Source organism: Lytechinus variegatus, chromosome 15 (genome assembly GCF_018143015.1).
Source record: "Lytechinus variegatus isolate NC3 chromosome 15, Lvar_3.0, whole genome shotgun sequence".
Classification (NCBI taxonomy): Eukaryota; Metazoa; Echinodermata; class Echinoidea; order Temnopleuroida; family Toxopneustidae; genus Lytechinus; species Lytechinus variegatus.
In genome coordinates this window covers 13,243,285-13,268,365 of record NC_054754.1, presented here as the reverse complement: position 1 = coordinate 13,268,365, position 25,081 = coordinate 13,243,285, and the positions used below count along the sequence as shown (strand labels likewise).

Below are 25,081 nucleotides of genomic sequence, written 5' to 3'. Positions count from 1 at the left end.
TTGGAGAAGATAAGGAAATAAAGTGATAAATTTCTGCATTTGGGAGGAGGACATGGCCCTGGGATTTGGGAAGCGGGGATGCTGCGATATGCGATCTTGACCTAGAACCACCCCCCCCCAAAAAAAAAAATATGGGTGCTGTCGTATGCATCACCCCCTGGAAATCGTGTTGGTATGCTAAATATATAAATTTCACAAAATCACCTGCAATTTGGAGTGAAACTCTCTTTTTTCTTTCTTTCTTTCTTTATCTCAGTTCTTTATTTTTTTTAAAAACCACAGCAAGCCCAGCCATCAGCACAACCTTTAAAAATTACACTCGCCCCTGGTAAACAAAAAGATCGCACCTGTCAGTGTCACCTTCGTTATAATGCGATTCAAAATGCCAGCGATCCTTAAAGTAAATACATTTTTGGGAAAAGTTTACTAAATATAGCCTATATCCTAGCTAATTTCATACATCAACTTGGCCTATGATATCATTCACTTCATACCATATTGTACTATCCGATAATCATGTTGTTAAAATTGACAAAACATTTTTTTTAACTAATAGGAACAAATTATAATTCATTATCTAATTCAAATTATTGCATATCTGTTATGACCTTTGAATTTCTCCTATAGTAACCAGGAATTACACTAATAATAATTTCTGATACCTGTTGCAGGATTATATTTTCAACATGTTCAAGGAGTTTTGTAGCTATTGGTAAAAACGAGGTCTTGTGACAAGAACCATTGAAGCTTAATTTGAATTCGTTTCGAAAGCTTACCATTACCACTGATTTATGGATCACCGAACAAAAATACATGTACTTAAGGGCGCGCGGTAAGTCTGCAGGCACAGACCCTGATTGAAACTTTGATCAGTGTGTCTCCACGCAAAGACTAGCACATTCAGTACACAAGGCATGAGTAGGCTGCGCATTCAGACCCTTAACTTGAGTGAAGGGTTTATGCACTGCAGACTAAGGGCGCGGCGGCGGTGATTATATGGGCGGAAATCACAGGGGGCAGGGGGACGCGTCCCCCTACCCCAAATAGTAGGGGGACACAATATAATGTCCCCCTACTATTTTGGGTCTTTTATGATGGAAAGCCGAATACATCATTCAAAATTGAAATAACTTGACATGTATTTCAGACGAATGACCTTACTTTTTGGTTGATAACTTTTTTTCTTTTTTTTTTGCCCGTCAAATTTGCACTATGCAGTCTGGTTTTCTATCCCCTTTCCCTTCGAGGCCTCCATCACTTTTAAAGCTCCAAGCTTAAGATGGAAGTCTCCCACATTTCTATATACATGTATAGGCCTATATGTTCAGTAATTAAAGAAAAATGTATGTATAGATATAATTTTCACAGTACAGTTGACATTTTATAATGATTTATGTACATTATTCATTATGTTTGAAAAAAATATTTGCCTATTATGTAATTGAAAAAATCATTATACTTGAAATGTGGAAATAAAATGAAATAAATCAAATCAATCAAAATCAAATAATTTTTTTCAGCCCCTTGCCCCCTACCTTTTTGGATAAATTTCCGCCCTTGGATGATTATGATGACGTTGATGATGCAGAGTGATCAGAATTCTATTTCGTGTCAAACATCAAAAAGTCATGCACATGCTGTAATTGGTCATTTGGAATCATGTGACCATCTGTGCTAATTATGAGCGATCAAAATGAAAAGAATGGCTTCCGATCAGCCACTATTATGCTTTGCTTTCGTTATCATCCTCTTTTGTATGGGATTTATCTGCGTTAACCCTGACTCACTTTCTCCCCTTTTTTATTGATTTTTTTTCTTAAATTTCGCTAAATGTATAAAATTAATCCATAGCTAGTCTCCATATTGATTCAGTCTATACTCAAAATCTTGGTGATCTATGACCAGCTTCTTCGCTCTCAACTTTTCAGTACATAAAATTAAAATCTTCTCGAGCTTAGAAACCTATACCCAGCATGGCCATCGTGGATACATTAGCGTGGGTAACTCCACTTTTAATGTCAGTTTTGGGCGTGATTTTGAACCTCCTTTCAATGGGTGCCATATTGAGCTTCAAAACTTTACGCAAAACCAAAAATATTTTCATCTCTCATCTGTCCTTCTGTGATTTCGTTGCATCTATTTGTATTGTGATTACTTATATCAAATATCTTACTCAATTGGTAAGTACCAGCATGAGAACACGCACTCCTAATAATTATAAGAAAGGAAAGTATGCATCGTTGATAGATTGAACGCAGTCTAGTAATGAAAACAATTACTTCATAATTTGAACTGTTGTAATATTCATTTCATACGATATAAATGAATATATATATATATATATATATATGCACATATAGATTTTAGTTTGGAAATATCAATGAAATATCAAATATTGAAGCATAGGCGGATCTAGGTTTTGGCAATTGGCAAATGGAGAAGGGGTGCGTTTTTGCGCATTGACGGCGCCTTTAAACAAAAAATATCGTATATAAACATAATTTTTTTCATCATGTTGGAAAATCAGAAAAACGGAAGGCCCTGTGTCAAATTTTATTCAAGCAATGCAATAGTTTTTTTGGTTTAACGGAGATAAAGCGTGCACACACAAAAAAACACACACACAATGGCGCACTCGATTTTTTTTTGCCATTCTGACCTGTCGTTAGAATAGAATATAAATTAAATATATATTATCTGGTATCATGGTTGTCAGTCCATTGCTCGGTTGGAAAATGACCGATGTCGAATGACTGACCGCGGTGAAAGTGTTTCAGTTTGATTTATGTCACTTCCATTTTCTGATAATAAACATAACAAACATTATATATGTATGAATGTACATAACTGAATAAGTGTCATACACTTCAATAATTCATTAACAAATTCGTAAGAAATAATCGGAGTATATATAATTCTTTTTGTTCAAAACACATATTGATAATTAGACAAAATATTATAGATTACACTTAGCATGTGAAAATGAAAATGAGGGACTTATTAAAACGCAAAGCTTGTATTGGTCCCTTGGGATAAATTTATAGTAATCTTAATCGTATGTAATCAAAAGTAAAGTAGGACAATCTTGACCATTATGGAGAACGGCAAAATAGGTTTGAATATCAAGGAAAGGGGGGGGGGGTGACTACATCAATTAGGGGGGAGAAGGGAATATTAAAAACTGGGGAAAATTGTTATGTGTCCAGCAGAGAAAAGGGAAAGGGAGGAGAAAGAGAAATAGGATCGAGAGTCAAGTATCGTTTGTTTGAGGCTTTGGTGAATACCATTCCAGTATTTGGGACCTGTGTAAGTGATGTTTTTGTGTGAATGTTGTTCTAGTCAGAGGGGGTGATATTGAATTTGAATAGCTTGTCTTGTAGGGTATGTTTGGATGTCAGTATTTTGGGTAAAGAGTGAAGTAATTGCGGGGGTAATTCGTTTTTTGAAAGCTGGAACATAAAAGTTCCAAGGTTCAGGAGATAAAGATCGTGGATTTTTTAGTTTTCTAATTTTTTTCCAAATAACGGGTTCGTATGAGAACGGTAATGGGCATTTTCAATCATTCTGACAATTCGTTTTTGGAGCAAAAATATTCTATTAGTTTGTGTTATTTGTGAGTTACCCCAGGATAAAATTCCGTAGTTTAGATAAGGGAGGATGAGGGTTGAATAGAGGGTCAAAAGTATTTTGTGAGGTAAAAATGTTTTGAGTTTGTTTTCCATAATAATTTATTATCGATGAGTATGCCAAGAAATATTGTTGATCGGGTAGAGTCAATATTTATGCCAATAATGTTAATGTTACCATGGAGCGTTTGTATTGAGTTACTAAATAACATGTAATTTGTCTTTTTTATGTTTAATGATAGGTTGTTCGCCCGTATCCAAGTATGGACCGATATCAATTCGGTATTCATAACATTAATCAAAGTATGTTGGAGTCGTCAGCGAACAGAATGAAAGATAATAGTTAAGAAGATTTATGGAAGTCGTTTATAAACAATATAAATAATATAACACCACTGGACCACACGGGTCGTGTGGTCCAGTGGTTAGAGCATTGGACTCTTAATCGCAAGGTTGTGAGTTCGAATCCAAACTCTGCCATTGTCTCCACTTTGATAAAAAGGCCCGAGAGTGATATCTGTCGTCTATAACGTCAGCCACTATTACTATGACTGATTAACCTAGACGTAGAATGTTTCATAGGTAATTGGTTATATACCAGCTTGGCGTTTACCAGCAAAATGCTGTCCTGCCGAGTTCCTACGGGAGTTTCCATAAAAACAGAAAACAGAAACAGAAATATAAATAATAGGGGAGAGAGGAGTGATCCTTGTGGTACACCACAATTTATATTTTCCTTTGTGATTCGCACCCATTAACAAAAACGTATTGAGTTCTGTTAGTTAAAGGAGAATGAAACCATTGGAAAAAGATAGCTTGTGTGAAAACAGAAAAATCAAAGAAACAGATCAACGAAAGTTTGAGTAAAATCGGACAAATAATGAGAAAGTTATGAGCATCTGAATATTGCAATCACTAATGCCTATGGGGATAGCAAATTGGTAATGCGACAAAGATGTGTGATGTCACTTGTAAACAACTCTTACCATTACTTTAGTATATATTTCACTTGAATTGCCTCTTTTATCACATCTATCCATAGATCTTGTGTTCTTTCTACATGAGGGCATGTAATACATATTTCTTAAGAATACATCATGGATAAAGAGTTTGTATCATCATAAGAAAAAGCAAAAAGAGACATTTTGAGGGTATTTTATAGTCCACAAAAGGGAAAGTTGTTCATCAGTGTATGACATCACACATCCTTGTCGCATTGCCAATAGGAGGATCTCCATTAGTGATTGCAATATTCAAATGCTCATAACTTTCTCATTATTTGTCCGATTTTTCTCAAACTTTCTTCATTCTTATTCTTTGATTTTTCTGTTTCTACACAAGCCTATTTGTTCCAAAGGTTTCATTCCCGTTTAAGTAATTCCTATACCACTCCAAGGCCTTTCCTCTTATACTGTAATAAGCAAGTCATATAAAAGAATATCATGATCTATAGTGTCAAAGGCCTTGTTACTTGTTACTTGTCGCAATAATCCCAAAACGCAGCTCCTTGGAAGCTATACTGGGATGTCAATAATGTCATGTGCCAATGGAGGTGACAAGGTGCAGGATATGGGTTGGCTGACATATATACAATAAAAATGAGCATGCAGGGGTGCGAGTAAAAACATGCATTGGTCCATTTATAGCATGTGGGACCCAACAGGAGGCTGCATTATGCTGATGATAGGTAGTGCAGCCTCTCTGAACGTAGTTGGGTTTCCATGGAGAATGACATGTCCTGGTAATAGCTGTTCCATATCCGTACTGTCCTAGGGAACATTGCATATTTGTATGTGTCTATTGTAGCTTTGGGTATGGCATATTTAGCTATATGGTTGTACCTACCAAAGTAGGTTGCTGGAGAAATGGCCTGTGGCAAAGGCACGCGAACCAGTTGATGGTGCATCCGGTGGAAAAGGGAGCATTGTGCTATAAGAGCCGACGAGTGTGGAGGCTGTTCCATCCAAGGGTGGAGACCATGCAAGGATGAGGAGGCCTTGGAGAAGTCCAGGAATATTCCAACAGTGTGAAGGGATTTATCAATAGATTTAATGACTTTATCGACGAGTGTAATCATAGCGTGAGTTGTTGCGTGTTTTCACGGAATTCAAGCCATATTGGAATTCGTTGATAATACTGCATTCATGAATGAATTTAATCGTTCGAGTATATAGGCCTACAGTTCTTTCTAATATTTTTGAAAATGAAGTCAATAATGATATGGGTCTATAGTTGCGCATTTCTCGGGTGTCTCCCTTTTTAAATATAGGTATGACCTTGGATTTTTTTTCATTTGTGAGGGGACGATACCACATGCATATAGATTGAATATGTGTGTTATTGGTGTCACAATTTCGAGATAACGTGTTTTAGAATTTTATTCGTGATTCCATCAAAACCTGTGCTTTTTTTAGAGTTTAAGTTATTTACAATGTCTATGAACTCGAATTCTAGTTTGGGGCAAAAAAATTGTGGTTGGGATCTTCCAGAAAACTGGAAAATTCTTTTTTTGAGGGTTTGATATCTTTGGCAAGATTGGGACCAATATTTACAATGTAATCATTCAAGCTTTGAACAATCTTATTTACGTCTGTTATAATAGTATCATGTGTATTGATTTTATGAATGTATGATTTATCAGTGTTTTTATTGAGCACATGATTGATTATTTTCCATGTACTTTTACCACGCCTTTTTTTCATTTTGCGGGAGAGCGTATATAACAAGTTAGCCAAAAAATTGAGCTATGGTTCTTATATAGATTAGTCTTCACCGGCGTCGTTTTTAAAATCATTAGGTGCCTAAAAAAGATGATTCTCTTTTGTTTAGTGCCAAATGCATGTGCAGTAGAGGAAAATAGAGGGGATCCGCCCCCGGTCAAGCAATCCTTTCTCCAACAAAATGGGCCTGAGATGAAATTTTAAAGGTGCACAATAAAATTAAATTTCCTTGGATTTGGGAGACCTGTATAAAATACATTTTCTGCTTACAAAACAACAGTTATCATTATAACCGTGCTAGCCCCTCAGCCAATGGAAATCAAAGAAAGTTATTTGCATGTCAGGTCTTACAGCTTTATTGATGAAACGCCCCCTGGACACTATATATGATTATCATGAGCACTAAACTTAATATTTTTGTCATTATTTCATTCCAGGACTTTTCTACGTCATTTGTACAACATACATTCGGAGTGGCCTTGGTGATGTCACTTCTCAGCACCCTTGCCATCGCCGTAGAACGATTCATCATCTTCTATCTTGATCCTTTTGGAAATCGCAAGATCATAACCCCATTTCGAACGACCCTAGCATTTTTGGTAAGCTGGGCCTGTGTAAATGTGATGTTTTACCTGATGGGCTACCTCATCAGAGAAAGTCTGTACCGGATTTCCAAGGTGATTTTATCATCTTCAATCTGGATTGCCATAATTGTAACTGCAGCCTTTTATGGGATCATCTATCAGAAAATCACGTCGGCGTCCAAAGGAATTGGAGCGTCGGACACCTTTCTCCAGCGGAGGTACAAGGTGCATCAGAAGATCATAGTGACATTCAGTCTTGTAGTTGGAACGACTGGACTGTGTTGGCTTCCGCTAACAGTGACAGAGTTCTTGAAGGCGTTTCCGCAAGTTCATGACACACCTTGGTTCATCGCCCTCGACCGAATTTTCTTCAGTATTCTGTGCTTGAACCAGGTCTTGAATCCGATCATCGTCTGGTCCAGGATGACGGAGTTTAGGGATAAGCTTAAGGTCTGTAGACGAGGAGAGCGAGAGGGTGATAGGGGTGAGAATAATGAGCAGACCAACCTAACATCCGTATCAGCCAACGTGCCAGTAAACATAGACTCTAGAGACAATTCCATTTTCACAATGTCACCATGAGCTATTCCAATTATCTTTATGACGCCGTCAAATTCCAAAACAGGGGCGGCGAAACGGGAGGGGGTGTGACAGGCAATAATTGCCCCCGGCACCAAATTCCCCATAGGAAAATGGTGCCTTTTTCACTTTAGAAATGATTTTTTTATCTTATTGAAATGTGCTCTCTTTCAAAATGAATACCTTTATGAAGTAAAATATAATACATTTTAGGTTTTTAAAAAATGCGCGCTCTTCGCATCAATTATTGTTTATTAAAGGACAAGTCCACCCAAACAAAAAGTTTATTTGAATAAAACGAGAAAAATCTAACAAACACAACATTAAAAATTTCATCTTGATGAAATTTTCAGCGTTGTGCTTGTTTGATTTTTCTCTATTTATCCAAATCAATATTTTTCTGGGGTGGACTTGACCCTTAAGGTACTCATCCTAACTGTTCATGGTTACAAAAATTCTTTGAATGTCCAGTTTTCAGGTCGGAATATCACAATTTCTTGGCTCGTGTTTCGCGCTCGCATCGATTATTGTTTAGTGAGGTACTCATTCTGTTCCTGGTTACAGAAATTCTGAGAGAATGTTTGCAGTTTTCAGGTTGGAATATCACAAATTTTCAGCTCGGGCTTCGGGCTCGCATTAGTCGATTGGTGGGATATGATGAGTCACTATCCTAGTCTGATCAGTATTTTAAAAATTTCAACTCGCGCTTCGCGCTCGCGTTCATTTTTTTAGTTAGATACATACATGTATCTATTTCATGATTTCAAGAACTGCTCGGAATGGTGAAAATTTCCGTTTGCACCAAAACGACAATTTTGACATATTATAAGCGCCCTTTTTGGCTGTGCCCCAAACTAAAATACGTTCCGCCGCCCCTGTTCCAAAAAAAAAAATTGTCCACATAACTTTAGAGTCTGACCATATAAATCAAAGAGTCTTGAGAACACAACGCACATCGTTGAAAAATGAGGAGGCTGAGCATTGACGTCAAAAAAATCTTTAATGGTTGTAAAGCATGTACACTGTAAAAACTGTGGTGTTAAAACTGACACCCATTGGTGTTATTAGAAGACCATACCCTGAGGTGTTAAAATTACACCATAAAGATTGAACATAACACCAAAGAGTGTAAATGTAACAACCAAAGGTGTTGTAATAACACCTATATAGGTGTAAAACTAACACCGGTGTAAAATAACTGATGTGGTCCTCTATGTACACCGGTTAACACCACAGTTTTTGCTGTGTATAGTGCATGAGTTTTCATGTTTATTTTGTAGAATAGAGGCAAACATCAACGGACAAAGTATATAGGAGTTTATTTATTCTATTCGCCATAATAATTCTTTGATTTTCTTTAACGCCAAGGTGAACAATACTCAATGAAGGGGAGGGGGCGCATTTTGTCACAATTGAATTTGAAAGAAACATATTAGGGTGGTATGAATGTCATATCACGAGTGCACGTCGATATAGAGTTGTAATTGATTTTCTTATATCTTATATACACTCTTTAAATTGACAAAGGCCATTTTACCCACTACACATTAGTTTATGCATGAATGTAAATAGTAACACAAGTGAAAGTAAATTTTAAAAAATGCAAGACTTTCGTACGAGTATTTAGGGATCATTGTTGTCAGCTGCAATCAAGCATGTTTGTTTCGTTCGGAAATATTACGGCGTATTAATTTTGAAATTGTATCACGAATTATTTCAATAGATATTTATCTTCATGTATATAAGTATGTCTGTGTATTGATTAAAAACTGTAGACATGCACCAGTCAATGGGAAAAACCACTAGAAGCTCAGATTCTTTTAGGTGATCCACAGGCCAGGAAGTGGCAGGTGCCCCAAATCATACTGTTAATGCGTTATCCACGAAATGTTCCCACTGTGTTTTGTCTTGTTATCATCCTACCTGCAAATTAAATGAATTGAATTAATAAATGAATAAAAATACCGGTTCAACGTACATATGAGCGACCGCCGACGGAAAGTCTTCTTTTTAATTCATGTCCGTTTTGAAAATTTCAAACCTTTTACTTTCTTGTGTCTTCTTCTTCTCCTCCTCCTTCTTCTTCTCCTTCTTTTCCCTCTTATTTTGATAATAATAATATAGGTTATTTATATTGCGCACATATCCACCTTGTTAGGTGCTCAAGGCGCTCCTATATTACCCGGCTAAGCTAGGCGTTCATAGCGCACACAGCTTTTTAAGGAATTACTTCCTATCGGTACCCATTTACCTCACCTGGATATTTTCCTTCTTCTTCTCCTATATTTTATAGTGAATGTCTTAAAATTGATGTCCTCATGAAAACAATGTAATTATCATCTCATCAAACATGTAGCATGTGTAGTGCAACTGTGCAAGCGCGAGCAAAATTTCTATTTTACAAAGCCTCCACATCCCCTTATTTTATTCACCCAAACATCATCTTGTCGTCGTCGCCGTTGTTGCTGCTACTGCATGTTGTTGTTGTCTTTTTTGAAACTTTAAACATTTTACTTTCTTCTGCCTTCTTCTTCTTCATCATCATCATTGAATTGAACTTATTCAAACCAGTCAAAGGAGAACAAAGTACAAACAAAATAAATGGTTACATTATAGAACTGAAACAAATGACAGATTTGTGACCCCAAAGAAGCACAGCTTGTAATCAGGGGCCCCTGCATATGATATTTTACTCAAACATGGAATAACTATGAGAAAAAAATCATCATCATCATCATCTTCTTCAACTTCTTCTTCTTCTTTTTGGTCGATCATGATTATAGTTGCCCTCAGCTGCATGGGCAATCTTCAGTTTTCTGTTTTGGCAAAGCGAAAACGCAAAAAAAAAAACAGCAGAGAAAGGAAATCAGAAGGGATTAATTCTCTCTTTTGTCAAAGCAAATACTAAAATTCAATTGCAAAGAAATTCTTATTTTTCTCAATTTTAACAAAAAAGGCAAACTAAAGTCTACACTGTAAAGAAAGTATATAAGGTAAGAATTTTAACCAGCACGAGCTAGGGTATTTAGGTGTCCAACCGATCTGGGGCAGTATTTTACCCAACGTGCATGGGAAGCATTTTGTCCAGTAAGGTTAAAACATAAGCGGCAATGACTTGAGAATGAGAAAAATTTTCATCACACTGGATAAATTATAAAAAGGCCAATGTTGGTTGGACACATACTTACCCCCATGGAGCATTTTTACCCAATATGTTTTAGAGAGTAAAAGATTGTTAAATTTCCATTATACAGAGAAAACAGCTTTGAGAAAGCGGCAAAACGAAAAACGTATTTTTCAAAATATTTGATTTTACATATTTCATTGCTGATACAAATTATTGATAATCGGTCGCTTTTCTATTCAAAATCACAAATTAGGACTCGGTTTTGGCACCAATATTCTGTTTTTGCTGTTTCCGTTTCTTTATCAGAAGGTACCTTGATTTGTAACTTCTTATTTCATATAAGGATTTTAATGCTTCACAGGCTTCACATGCCTTAGATAAAACCAGTAATACAGAAAGAAAAGCATCTGAAAGGCTTAAAATTTAAAGCGATATACTAGAATGAAAATAGACAGACAATTGACGAAAAAATCTCTTTTCAACTCATAAGATGTTCCACAAAACCAAGTCCATGCACTTGAAAATATTATCAATGCATGGATCATAACGGACCTATGCACAATTATCTGTGGATTGTACATACATTGAAGTCGGAAAAAGTGCAAATGAACCCTATGGTGATTTGAGAAGCATGTATGTGCTCACTGTAATTTGGAATCCTTTGTGATTTCTCTTCATGAGTCATCAGACGCTGAAATGTGGGAAAGAAATATGTTTGAAAAAAGTCATTTAAATGGCAGAAAAACTTTCTATTCATCTGTCATAGAATTGGCAGTTTAAAAGAGAGTAATCTCATCACAAAAAGACAGGCCTACTCAATTTTTTTTTTCTCAGTCGAAAATGATATCTAATGGATGTAGCGTGACCTATACATTTCAATAGAAAAGAGAAGAACATCACTCGAAGAAATGTCAAATATATCTGGTGATATCACAAAGCAGTTGTAATACTATTGAAAAAAAATGAAAGGGAAAACATCAGGGGGTAGGTCGGGAATACCCGGGTAATTTTCTTGTGTTAAATTAGTTGAAAGAAAGAGAAAAAAGATGGTGGAAAAGAGAAAGGAGAGTGCAACAAAGGAAATGATTTTATTTTTGTTTCTCTATAATATTATCATTTAATTGAGAAAATGTCATCACTAATAGGTTGCCATGCCCCCCCGCCCTTGTCATATAAAATAATACCGTGTTTGTGACCATCTCCATCTGAAATATTCAGTAGCTGGAACAATAGACGGTGATAAAACATTCATTGTCTCCACCAGTTATTCAGTAACTATGTAAAAAAAAAAATCAATCTCCGTAGCAGTTTGTATAACAATAACCATTTAATTCCTTTTAAGAGCGTAGGAGGCAAATGGGGAAAACAAACAAAATGATGATGATGATGATAATAATAATAGCTGGATTTACAAAGCGCTTTTTGCCAGAGGATACAAAGCGCTGCTATTATTACCACGGCTTTATCTCGACCATCACCAGCGCCGAGTGCATGCAAGGAATGACAATTCCTTGCTTAAGGAAATTACACCATGGCTACGATTCGAACCCATAATAATGATGATAATAATATAACAATAATAATAATGATAAACATGTGTTTATTGGCACCATTTTCCTCAAATTCATTGAAATGCATTTCTCATAATAGAAAAATGAATTTTTGGAAGACGATTCAATCGATCGTAAAATTGGGGTCTAATGTCGTTTTACTTTTTCAAAAACATCATGATTTTGATAAGACTCATTGTTAAATAAAATTGGAGATCGACAACTTATTTACATTTAGAAAACTTCTGTTAATTGGAATGACAGTAAAATTCATCAGGCTCACCCCCTCAAAAAAGGATAAAATCCTTCAAACACGCAAGAATAAAAACAACAGTTATATTATTTTGCATTATAATAGAAAAATTTGTTGACGAAATCATCTCCATGGCAAATTTACGCGGATTCAAAAAACATTTTCTGGCGCTCATAACATTGTGTGCTTTTCATGAATTAATAGTGAGCAAAAGTCAGTGTTTGTTTGTTACAAGCTACTGAAATCCTTCCATCTGATTGGCTACACAGCAAAAACTGTGGTATTAGCCGGTGTACATAGAGGACCACACCAGTTATTTCACACCGGTGTTAAATTGGTGGTGTTAGTTTTACACCTAGGTGTTATTACAACACCTTTTGTTGTTACATTTACGCTCGTTGGTGTTACGTTTAATTTCTAGGGTGTAATTTTAACCCTCAGGGTGTGGTCCTCTGTTAACACCAATTGGTGTCAGTTTTCGCAGTGTTTACAGTGTAGTAGCATAAATTATTTGTCCGTGAATGTCCAGTGTTTCATTAAACACTGCCTGAAGGAAAGGAAATTAATTCGGGATTATAAGACATCTAGAAGAATTTGCCGCCAAAGCTAAAATTTCGGTTTTACACTGAACCCCCACTTATCACCATTATCATCCTTTCCCTCATTCGTAACTCAGTTGCCAAAAACTGCATAATGTCATCAGAGGTATACAGAACTACCGGAGATCATTTCTATTCAGCAGCTGTAACGCAGTGGAAAATTAGGAAACATGGAATTTTGAAGGTGACGTCTATACTTCAAGCAAATTTCTTTTTTACTACATAGAGAAAGAATACAGATTAGCAAAACACTGAAAGTTATGACATTTTAAAGTTTGCTCTTTTCACAAAAAGGTGATACTACAGTATTCAAATCTTTTGCCGGTATACATGGGGATATCGACTTTCACATTCAATGAAGAAAATGGGAAAATCAGAGGAAAGGTGGTATTTCATATTATAAAATGCAACATATATATTTTTTACTTTGGCAACTGTTTGGTGAATGCAAGCAAAATTTAAAGGGAGGCTCCGGGCTGAGAATATTTATATCTTAATAGAGAAAAATTCACAAAGCAAAATGCTGAAAATTTCATCAAAATCGGATAACAAAATAACTCACTCCTGAAGACGGACAGTCAACCTGTCCGAAACGTCGAGTCTCTCTACTACTCATCATCTCTACTCGCCGACGCAAGCCAGCATCTCCTCATCAGCTCTACTACTCAAGCTGTTCTCACTCAACATTCCTTCTGGTTTACAGTCCTTTTCAGGACTATTCTCAAGAAAGAATACTCTATTCTCAAATCTCCACTTTCTCGCCTATCCACTTCCTCTCTCCTTCTATCCACTGCTTCTATAACACTCCACATGGTGTACCGTAAACCACATCAGCAAAAATAACAAAGTAATTGAATTTTCAAAATTCAGCAATATTTTGTGAAAACAGTTATATGCACGTCGTCATTAATATTTATTAGGTGGGCTGATGATGTCATATCCACACATTCATTTCTCCTATGTTATTACATGAAATCATATTTTATTTCATTGTTCATTAATGTGTATCTCCCTTATGATCAGTCCAATTGTTTAAATTCTTGCTAGAATTTTTTTGAATAAACCTACTTTCACATGATAAAATACAAAAGAACAAATAAAGATATAATATCATCAGCCCACGTTATTCATGAAGACATGCCTAGTAGAACTGTTTCACCGGAATGATGCAAATCTTTAAAATTCAATAACTTCGGAATTATTTTGTTATCCGATTTTGATCACATTTTTAGCATTTTGCTTTGTGAATTTTACTCCATATATTGATACACTGTTGGTCTTAAAGGTGGAATATTTTTTTCAATAAATTTTCACAGCGTAACATGATTTGAATATGGCATTTATGGTGCATGATAACCACTTTACTTTATTATTCTGACTTTTACACACGTTTGACAGTGATATTTTACAAGTCATGTCCTAAGCGATGGATGTCATGAGCATAGAACAACAATGACGACAGTATACAGTAAATTAAAGGAGCATGAGATATTTATTTTCAATCTCTCTCAGTTTTCCAGATGACTTCTTTTTTTGTGATTTCATGGACAAATTTGCATCAAACTTGAGTCATCGTTCTTACTCAGTATAGTATCGGGTATGTCCACCCCTGGCACGAACCACCGCATGCAGACGTCGTGGAATGCTGTCCACTATATTGTTGATGACGTCAACAGGCATAGCGTCCCATTCTTGATTCCCTCAGAGAATCTGCCAACTCCTGCAGATTTTGAGGAATGACCTCTCTGTCATTGATGGCTCGGCCTAGGGCATCCCATGCATGCTCTATGGGGTTCATTTCCGACGAACAAGCTGGTCATGGAAACTACACGACGCCCTCTGCCTCCAGGAATTCCCTTACTGCAGCGGCCCTGTGTGGTCTTGCGTTGTCATCCTGCAGTCGGAAATATTGTGCCCATACACTCGTCTTGCATATTATGGAAGACAGTGGAACTCCAAGATATCCCTGTAGGCGGCGTTGACGTTTCCGTCCGGAACCACCAGTGGCGTTTTCTCTCCATATATAGATGCCGGCCCATATCATCACTGAGCCGCCTCCGCCTTGAGTCGTCTCGTGGATACATTCATCGCGAAGATTTTCCCCGGCTAACTTGTTGTCTCCCATTCTTTCGGTCAAGGATGAACCGGCCCCCCGGGGGGGGGGCACTTCCATTCACGAGTGGATACCATGCGCGACCATGGGGTCTCGAAAAGCACCCTAAATAAGTAATTTCCATATTCTGAATTAACAAGTATTGGCATGTGAAACCCTACCCTTAACAAGTATTGGAAACAAAACGATACTCTTGGCAAATAATCCCTGAAATGAACCCCTAAACAAGTACATGACTGTTTTATTGTTACGTGTCCTTCGGTCGTCGGCTTTACATTTGGGTTAGTACGACCCCACCTTCTACACCTCGCGCAAATCGGACTCTAAACACGAAGTGTTGGGGGCAAAAAGGACATCCTTTATAAATCATTTTAATTTTGTTTTATCATCCCCGCAAATTCGACCCTAAACACGTAATTTTCCTAGCAAAATAGATACCCTTTTTTCATTATTTTTTTTTGTTTTGACACCCTTATCACGTTACGTACGTAACGTGCCCTATCGTGAAAAAGACATCCTTTTTACGTGGTTTTTTTTTGGTCGCGCATGGTATCCACTCGTCAATGTATAGGTGGCCCAGTGGCGTAGCTAGGATTTTTTTCCCGGGGGGCACTGGGGGGTCCTTGCTTTTTCAGGGGGGGGGCACCTGCCATTTTTCCGGTGTGTGTGTGTGTCCACAAGGGCGGATCCGGCTTTCGCCAATAGGGGACGGGGCCCGAAATTATCTTCACCTATATCAGTCACTTGTTAGTTTTATTCTTATAAAGCAGCATAAACATAAAATAATCTCATAAGCCTTATAAAAAGTGCGAGCGCGAAGCGCGAGCGATTTTTTTTTTACCTTAATGTATTTTTTCCTGAAATTTAATTTTCTGGGCAATGTTATGTGCGATCCTGAACAAGATTCGTATGTACCCCCAAGCGCGAACAGAAATTTTTATCAACTCTTCTAGCATTATCGAAAAGGGACCTGTTAAGGACTGCTTACAGTTACCCACGAAGACGGTATATATTTTAATAATGCGAGCGCGAAGCGCGAGCAAATTTTTTGACAATTTGACCTAAAAAAAATGGTCATTCTAAGCACTTTTTGTATTAATTAATGGGATAGGTATGTAACTAAACAATTGATGCGATCGCTAAGCGCGAGAGGAAGAAAATTGAGATTGACCTAAAAGCGGGACACTCTATTCATATTTTGTAAGTCATAAATAGGATACAGTCAATTGGGTATCATTAATAATGCGATCGTGAAGCGTGAGCAGACAATTATTGATATTCTGATGTAAAACTGGATAATTTAAGTACATTTTAAATAAAGAACATGCACGCTATCGCGCATGTTTTATATTTAGACCTAAAATCTGGGCATTCTGAATACATTTGTTTAATGGAATATTATAGAATATACGTAGACAATATGAACTTGGCAAATCAAACAATGTGACCACGCAGCGTGAGCTTAAAATGCTGGTATGTAGACCATAAAACGGACATTTTACAGAGCACTTAAATTTGTAAATGAAAAAAAAATAATGAAAGCTCGATGTCCGAGCTAAAGTATGTTTTGCAAAGGACTTTATTTGTGATTGATAACTTTTTTGTATTCATTTTTAAAATTTGTTTTGCTTGTCAAATTTTTTGGCGGACGGTTTTGCCCCCCTGTGGAAAATCCTAGGTACGCCACTGTCGTGAAGACCACATATTGCCAATGTACTGGATGAATTAAGCCATCTGTGGGGTGCTCCTAGCCCAAAGAAGACGAGCTACTCTGTGGCGAACAGACAGGCGTGGACATTTTTGGTCAACCATCGTGGTCGGTAACCATATTGGAGCAATCTGTGATTAACGGTTGCCCGGGAAACGTTGATCCCATGATATCTCCTCCACAAGCGACGAAGACGAATCGTGGGCAATTTCCGGTTTCTGCGGCTGAAACGTTGGCGATCATCAGAATCTGGGACGTCCTGGAGATTTCCGTGGCCGCACATTCCCCGTCTCACGTTGACGGTTCAGGATCTTAGAGCAGTGTTGTAGTGCCTTGATGCTCGGCCTTGGCCTTAAGGCGCCTTAAGGCCTACTTTTTCAAAGCCTTGGCCTTGAACATTCAAGCCTTGGCCTTGATGATTTTGAGCCTTGAAATTTCAAGGCATTTTCAAGGCTTTTTCAAGGCATTTTGTATTTTGTACTTTTATTTGCTTTCATAAAAGTAAGTATAAATGTTTTAATTGTTCTGTATATCTAATGACACAAATGGTCAATACTACCAGTCAGCAGTAGTAGCAGCTGTAGTAGTAATATACTAGCAGAGCCACCAATCAAGAATTATCATCACATAATTATATAACAAAGAGAAGTGATGAAAATAACATTATTTATTGGTAATATCATGACTAATGATGATAATGACAATATCAATAATAAGGATAATAATGATTATAGTGATTTTATGACAGGAATAATTGTAACAGATCCGACTGCAATTTCGACAACAATTTTCAGACTTTAAAAATAGCTAACTCTAAGAATGATAACAAGGTTGATTTCTATTCCGTTAAGATTTTCCTTGTATTATTTTCTTTGACCAACAAGAATGTTTTAAGTCTTTATGATTATCTGAGAAGATTTGGTAAACTTGAACACAATCTTCAATTTTGTCATTTCTAAATAGGATATGTCAATGGCATGATGAGCCAAACTTTTGAGGGCTAAGCATGGCATCTAGAGCAAAATTTCTGCCCCCAAAAAGTTTAAAGCGATTGAAGCTAATTTTGTGATATATTGTGACAATATGTTCACAAAATGATATCAATTTCCTTTTATATGTTTATTCTTGGTGGTGGAACTTCTTGTCTCGCTCTTTTTTTTCTGGGGGGGGGGTCCTGTTATTTTTCAAACAGGCGAGAAAGAGGAATGGGAAGAGAGATGGAGAGGAGAAGGGGGGGGGGGGGGCTGGTTTGGCAGAAAATACTGCAAAATCAGTTAATATGTTGATTGGCAGTCCATCTAATTGAATTGTTTATATTTTGTTTTGGGTCTAGTGTCTCAGATTGACAAAACAAAATAATAAAGAAAAGCTACTTATTTTTAATCATATGGTTTGACGGTGAATTTCATTTCACTAGTTTCAAGGAAATAAACAAACAAAACTGACAAGATTCCTAAAAATGACTCGTTTTCAGGTCAGCATTTGAACATTTCAACTTGCGCTTTGTGCTCTCTTGCCCCCCCCCCCCTCCCGAAAAATTCTCTGTAGGAAAAAATGCCTGTTTTCCAAATTCAAAAATACCTTTTTTTCCAAATTAAATATGCCCTTTTTCAAAAAGAATTACATTTTTAAAAGTAAAACATGATACATTTTAGGTTACAAAATCACCAAAATTTTGGATCGCGCTCGCATAAATTATTGTTCAGTAAGGTTCTCTTTCTGTTCCCGTTCACACACAAAAACGCTAAAAATGTCCAGTTTTCAGGTTGGAATTATCAAATTAGTAAATTTTGGAGCTCGCGCTTAGCGCTCGCATAATTTGGTTGTTGAAATAAGTATCCTATTTATGAGTCACTGAATGTAGTCAAGAACAGCTTCCTTTCTCATGTTTCTGGTCAGTAAAAATTTCAGCTCACACTCAATTCTTCAGTAAGATGCACACCTTTTTCATAACAGCTCAGAATATTTCAATTTCATTTCTTATTACACGAACTGTCCAGAAGTTTGAGCTTTTGATTTGTGCTAGCAACATCTCGCAATGCTGCCCTTTTAACAGTGATTGTCGCAATAATTGACCAAAAATCGAGTTTTACAACTTCAGAATTAATTTGTTTCTTTCAAAACAGCTTGCTCGCTATGTTTAAATTCTTGCAGAAAAGTAAAGCCTAAGTCAAAGTATCTGTCCTATCATTTAGAAATCACCTAAAAGGCTTTGCTGAACTGAAATTCTACAAAACACAAAACTTCTTCATGCAGTTGTTAATCTCATTTGAAAATATCTGTTTGCACTAAATGCTATCTTTTTAGCTTTGACCCCTCCCCCAAACAACAATATATTCTGCCTGTCTCAGGGAGAAGAGAAAGACATATGTTGAGATTGGTCATGCCAGGATCAGATCACCTTGGTAATAATAATCATTGCAATGTAAATTGCCTAGAAAAATAATGTATTAAATGAACAAAGGTAACTTTATCATTATTTTAATAACATAATATCTAAATCTATCATGAAATTATTTTCATTTATGTACAAGGGTCAAATTTTCACTCGCTCACACCTTTTATACACTTTGTCTTGTTACATCTGAAAGTTTCCTACCCGAGACCCGACCGAGTCCACTTGCAACCTTGACTGGATTATTGGTGGATTAGCTTCGCGAACGGACCGAGTCCGAAATGTGGTCTGTTTACATCACAGTGTTCATTCCCTCCCCTATCACCCTATCTGTACTGTTTCGAGCGGCATCCGATTGCTGACACCTTTAAAAGGCGCTCTCGATCTATCTCCGAATAATTCGCGCGCGCTAATTGAAGTTACCCGAGATTCTGAAAGAATGCCGATGATCCCAGCAGTCGTGGAAGATATGATCGACTTGAAAAGGATACCAGAGGCGGATCCAGGATTTTGAAATAGGGGGGGGGGCGCCAGCGGCGAGGGAGCGAAGCGACCGAGCGGGGGGAGGGTGTGGGAGGGGGGATACCCCCCTCCCACGGCAAGGACTTTTTCAAAAAATCATGTCCAAAAGTCGTATTTTGAGAGCACCTTTAGAAGAAAAATGCACACTTAAATCACTGTAACTTCATGAATAAAAGACACATACTGACTCATTTAGGAGCTGGTTTCCAGTCACACACCGTATAAGCGGTCATTCAAAACATACATTTGGCAAAGGCTCTTCACTTGCTTGCATCGTGTGATTGAATTAACGTCAAATTTAAATGATATGAAACTGAGACTTGTAATCGATAAGTTCCGAATAATCCATTCTGTTTATTGTCATTTGTGTATTTACATTGTGTGTTTCAAACGAGAATTGTTTAGTCGTATGGCAACATGCATAAAATTTGGTCTTTTTTCCCAAAAATGCACAGTAAATTGTTACAAACTACAGAAAAAAAACGACATCATCTTCTGGTAATCAACCTTTTCCCTCGTATTATTTTCAAATCATCTTCAATACACTGTGAAAAAAAAGAGTAAATTTACGTTGGTCATTTTTTTGTTGGGTAATATATACGTTGGTTATTGTTTTGTTGGGCATTATGTGCCCAATACTTAGGCAAATTTTTACTCTGCCGCTGCCAAAATACAGATGTCCAATCGTTGGGCTAGTAATTGCCCTGCTGAGTGGTAAATGTTGCGAAACTTTACGATCACGAGTTGCGCTTGCAGCATGCTACACACGGTCGATTAGATATGGAGGAGCTTCTAGATGACTGGGGGCTGGGGAGCCTCGCTGAATCTTTCATAGATGAGTTGCTTAAACGTTTTTTTAATTTTTTTATTTTGGACTTTACGTTAAGCATAATTTGTAAGGAATTTGTCAGAATAGGCCTACATACATGACATATATCTGACGCTGTTTTGTTTTTGCTTCACTCACTTGAGATATGCACTTGCACTTGTATGCAGCGTTATTGTGCATGCAAAGCACTTTCGGATAAGGTCTCCGGATCGACACGGACCAGGTACACGAAGTGAGTGTAGGCCTTGCCCAGATGTTGGGTTAATAACTTTATTAAAAAGTTGGGCAAATTAATGTCCCCCAAAATGTAGTTCAAAATATTACCCAACAGTTGGGCACATTAATGCCCCAACAACGTTGGGTAAAATATTGCCCAGTAGTTGGTAGGGTTGACTATCGGCCCAACGTTGGGCAAAATATTGCCCAATTTTTTCACAGTGTAATCCAGTCATTCTGCACAACCTCAAAGTAATGTAATGCTTCTTAAGGGGATTCTCATCATTTTTATTGTTTACGTTCAAAGTCTCTCATCGCGTTGCCATCTTAACTTATGACCAGCCAGGATGAAATTGTATTTATATTTATTTTAACATAAGATAATCAATACACAATGTGTCCTCGGGACGTTTTTCCCCAGCACAAAAGTATTTTTATTCTCACCCAACCCCCACCCCCCCCCCCCGTCACATAAAATCTTCGCTCCTTACGCTGACATATAGCTGCCTATACACAGCAAACGCGGAGTGGGGTCGACTGGTGATTAAGAATATGCAATTTTGCTCCTTGATAATTCGTTGGAATGATTGCTTCGGCGAAACTTAGTTGGGGCGCCCTGGATAATATGCCTCTGAATCTACCAGAAAGTGTAAAAGTTAGTTTACATTAAATACAAATATGTCTGACCTATACATTTCAGTGAAAACGTACATGACCAAGGCAGAATGATAATGCTGCGCACGTGGCGCCCGATATAGGGCTTCATCTTTGAGTGAAGAATAATCTCGGGGATAGACATTATCATTCGCATCGTTGACACTTTCTCTCGCGATCTGTTACAATTTACATGTATTTGCCATAAAGACGGACAAACGCATGTTACAAAAAACACAAAATTTCGGGAAAAAATGATATCCAATCCAACATCTTCACACTGGTCACTGCACTGCAACTCCCGATTACAAGTGGTGCAACTTTCCAACCAATCGACTTGCGCGCCCTGGAATTCCGGAATTTACATATTGCAATACAGTATGACAGAGGTGCATTTGTGCGAACACAAAGGCCATGAGCGTAAGTTAAAATATAGTTTTGACTAGATCTAGCCCTTGAAATTGACTACATTGTACCAATCCAGTAAATATAACCATCAAAAAAAAAAAAAAAAATCCGGCGAAAATAGGGGGGGGGGGGGGGCGCGCCCGGGACGCCCCCTCTGGATCCGCCACTGGATACGTTTAAAATGCTTCTTTTCACTCAAATCAAAGACTTTATCAATCACAATTCACATGTCGCATGCCGCAAAAACATTCGAAGAACGACGGGGCTGGGGAGGGGATAGCACGCACTATATGACGTAATTTGACAGCTGGCGAACGGACCGAGATAGGTTCGAAAGCTTGTGTGCGTTTACATTTACCAATCGGTGGACCGGGGCCGGCCCGATACCTACCCGAGACTACCTCTGGATGTGGTCTCGGGTAGGTTCGCTAAAAGGTGGCCCGAGGTAGGTTTGGGATGTTTACATCTGATTTCTTTCCGACCCGAGGTAGGCCCCGGGCCGGCCCGAGGTAGGGAATCTCTCAGATGTAACAGGGGTCTTTGTCTTGTGCGTCATCTCTGCCGCCTAAGAATTGTTGTCTCATTGTTACATATATTGAAAGTTTGAAAATGCCTTGGCCTTGGCCTTAGCCTTGAGGTTTTCAGGCCTTGGCCTTGGCCTTGGGTTTCCATGCCTTGGCCTCAGCCTTGTGTATTGAAGCTTTGGCCTTGGGTATTAAAGCCTTGGCCTTGGAGGTTTGAGCCTTGACTACAACACTGTCTTAGAGACTGCACTCTGTGATATCCCTTGGACTAGCTTCTGCGATATCAGTCTGCTTGTAGCCCTCCTGTCGCAGTGCTACCACTCTCTCGCGTGTTGCTGTTGCCGTTGGACCAGGCAGAGTCCAGGGAACGTCTCTACCGATTTTTATTTCAAACGGTGCAGGAACTCGAAAAAAATGCAACCTTCTTATACACAGTGCTAAATCAGGGAAAGGGACAGAGTATCATATGCATAGGCTTTTACAGTCTACAACAAAAGAATTCATTACGTCATCCAAATTTCTCACGCTGTTATGTCTCCTGTGTAATGGGGAAACATTATTTAATCACTCAATTACCATTTCGTCTACGCGTAGCCTTTCAAATACCAACAAAACTGTCGATTTTTATTCAAAAATATTTTACTCCACCTTTATGACCAACAGTGTATATACAGTGCGTATAAAAAAAGGTACAGTTTTGAAGAGTCTATAAAAAATTGTTTCAAATCATTATATCTATACTTTGATGTTAATAGATGCTCTGAGATGTTATCTTTGAAATGCCATTAAAGAAAATAAATTTTGTTCATGCTTGAGCGAACATACATACGTTTTTGTCGGGGGTTCAAAAGAGGCTTGTGCCAAAATGGCAGAAATGAGAAATTTGATGATTAGACTTTTGGCTAATCAGCAGACAAATGTTTTTATGTCTTTGCCAAAATTTTCGAATTATGCTGTCAACTTTTTCTTTCCAAATTTATTTATTTACCTGAATTATTTTGTTTTCCATTTAAACTTCTTTTACCTTTGAATTTTCCTTCATAAGTAAGAAAAGAAGACTTTATGTCAACCCAAGTAAGAAGATTTGCATTTTTAATTGGGTGAATTTGTAATTATTAAAATCCTTTTATTATATGAAAGAAATTATGTTATGGTACCTATAAAAGACATTAATCCTATTTTTAAGGGGTTATGGAACCCTTCACCAAGTTTATGTGCCTTGGCGGGACAAACAGGAAAGGATTTGTCTTTCAACGGCAATGGTGTATTGAGTCAATTTTGAAGGAGCAAGTTATGGCAGATCGGGTAAAAGTATTGAACGTTGTGAAGCCATCAAGCAAAAATTTCCACCTTTTTTTTAATAAAATATAAAATTTGTGAATTTGACATATTAATATTCAGAAAATGATATCATGTTTCGATTTTTAAGTTTTCTGTTATTTTTCTCTTCACTTCTTTTTTCTTGGTCATGATTTTTTTATTTTTTTGTTTTGGGGGGAGCACCCCAAGCCCCCATCCATCAGTTATGCCATGCACTGTTCAAAGGAACCATAACCTTTGTAGCACACAATCAGAGGATTTGAAAAAAAAACACGCTCTCCCATACTTCTGTTAAAAAATGTTCTTGCTTAGAGAAGGAATATTCACAGCTAAAAGAAAACATATTAAAAAGGAACAACAGAACTATTCAAGCAAAGAAGTATATTTGGAATGAATTTTGACCGCATAATTCGAAAATTATGGCAAAGATCACGAAAAAGTTAAGAAGAAGTCTGCTGATTAGCAAGAAGACCGACCATCATTATCATTTTATGTCATTTTGGCGCAAGCCTCCTTTGTAACCCCAGACAAAAACATTCCGTGTTCGCTCAAGCATGAACGAAACTAATTTTTTTAATAACATTTCAAAGATAATACCTCAGAGCACCTATTGACACCAAAATATAGGGATCATATTTTGAAACAAAAATTGTATAGACTTTTCAAATCTGTCCCGTTTTTTTTATACGCACTGTATATTTATATATCTCCATCCTTGACCATCCCTTTAATATTGACCTGAGTGAATATTGGTTTATGTTTTTTAAGTTTATGTGTATGAGATCTTGAAAATAATTTAATGGCATCAAACTGAGCATTAAATAAAAAATTGCATTGATGTAGTGGCTATAAGGGCAGGTAGTTGCAGTCCCGTATGGTCCTGGGCAGGAATAAGTACAGGCAGTAGCTAGGATTTTTTTTCCTGGGGGGGCAACTTTTTTTTCTGTGTGTGCATATACTATGTCACAAGGGCAGATCCGACTTTCGCCAATGGGGGGGGGGGGGGGGGGCCCGAAGTTTAAATTCGCTTATATTTTCCCCGATCAGTCACTTCTTAGCTTTATTCTTCTAAAACAACTTAATGTTAATATGTAGACCATATTAGCGGACATTTTACAGAGTGCATTAAATTAGTAAATGGAAAAAAATGTCTGCGATGAAATAGGTTTTGCATATTGACTTCAAAACTTGATATTTTAAGCTCCATATCAGCCTACTGAGCAAGATATGAATCTCATTGAACAGACAATCGAGCGCGAAGCACGAGCGAAAATTTTATTTAGTAACATGGAAGTTTCTTTTTTTTGCAAGTCTTCCCACAACCTTATTTTATTCACTCGTCTTCCTCTTCTTA

General features: G+C 37.4%; 1 protein-coding gene across 1 annotated transcript; it reads left to right on the top strand.

Moving 5' to 3' along the window:
- Positions 1-1,973: 1,973 nt before the first annotated feature.
- On the top strand, positions 1,974-7,580 carry LOC121429031 (adenosine receptor A3-like). The gene is made up of 2 exons (XM_041625926.1): positions 1,974-2,180; positions 6,784-7,580. Exons 1-2 carry the CDS (start codon positions 1,974-1,976, stop codon positions 7,510-7,512), a joined length of 936 nt encoding a protein of 311 aa, XP_041481860.1. The 3' UTR covers positions 7,513-7,580.
- Positions 7,581-25,081: the final 17,501 nt, after the last annotated feature.

Excerpts from the sequence above, each read along its gene's own strand:
- LOC121429031 (XM_041625926.1), top strand. The coding sequence starts at position 1,974 with ATGGCCATCGTGGATACATTAGCGTGGGTAACTCCACTTTTAATGTCA. Across the intron at positions 2,181-6,783 it reads TCAAATATCTTACTCAATTG|GACTTTTCTACGTCATTTGT; the intron begins GTAAGTACCAGC and ends ATTTCATTCCAG.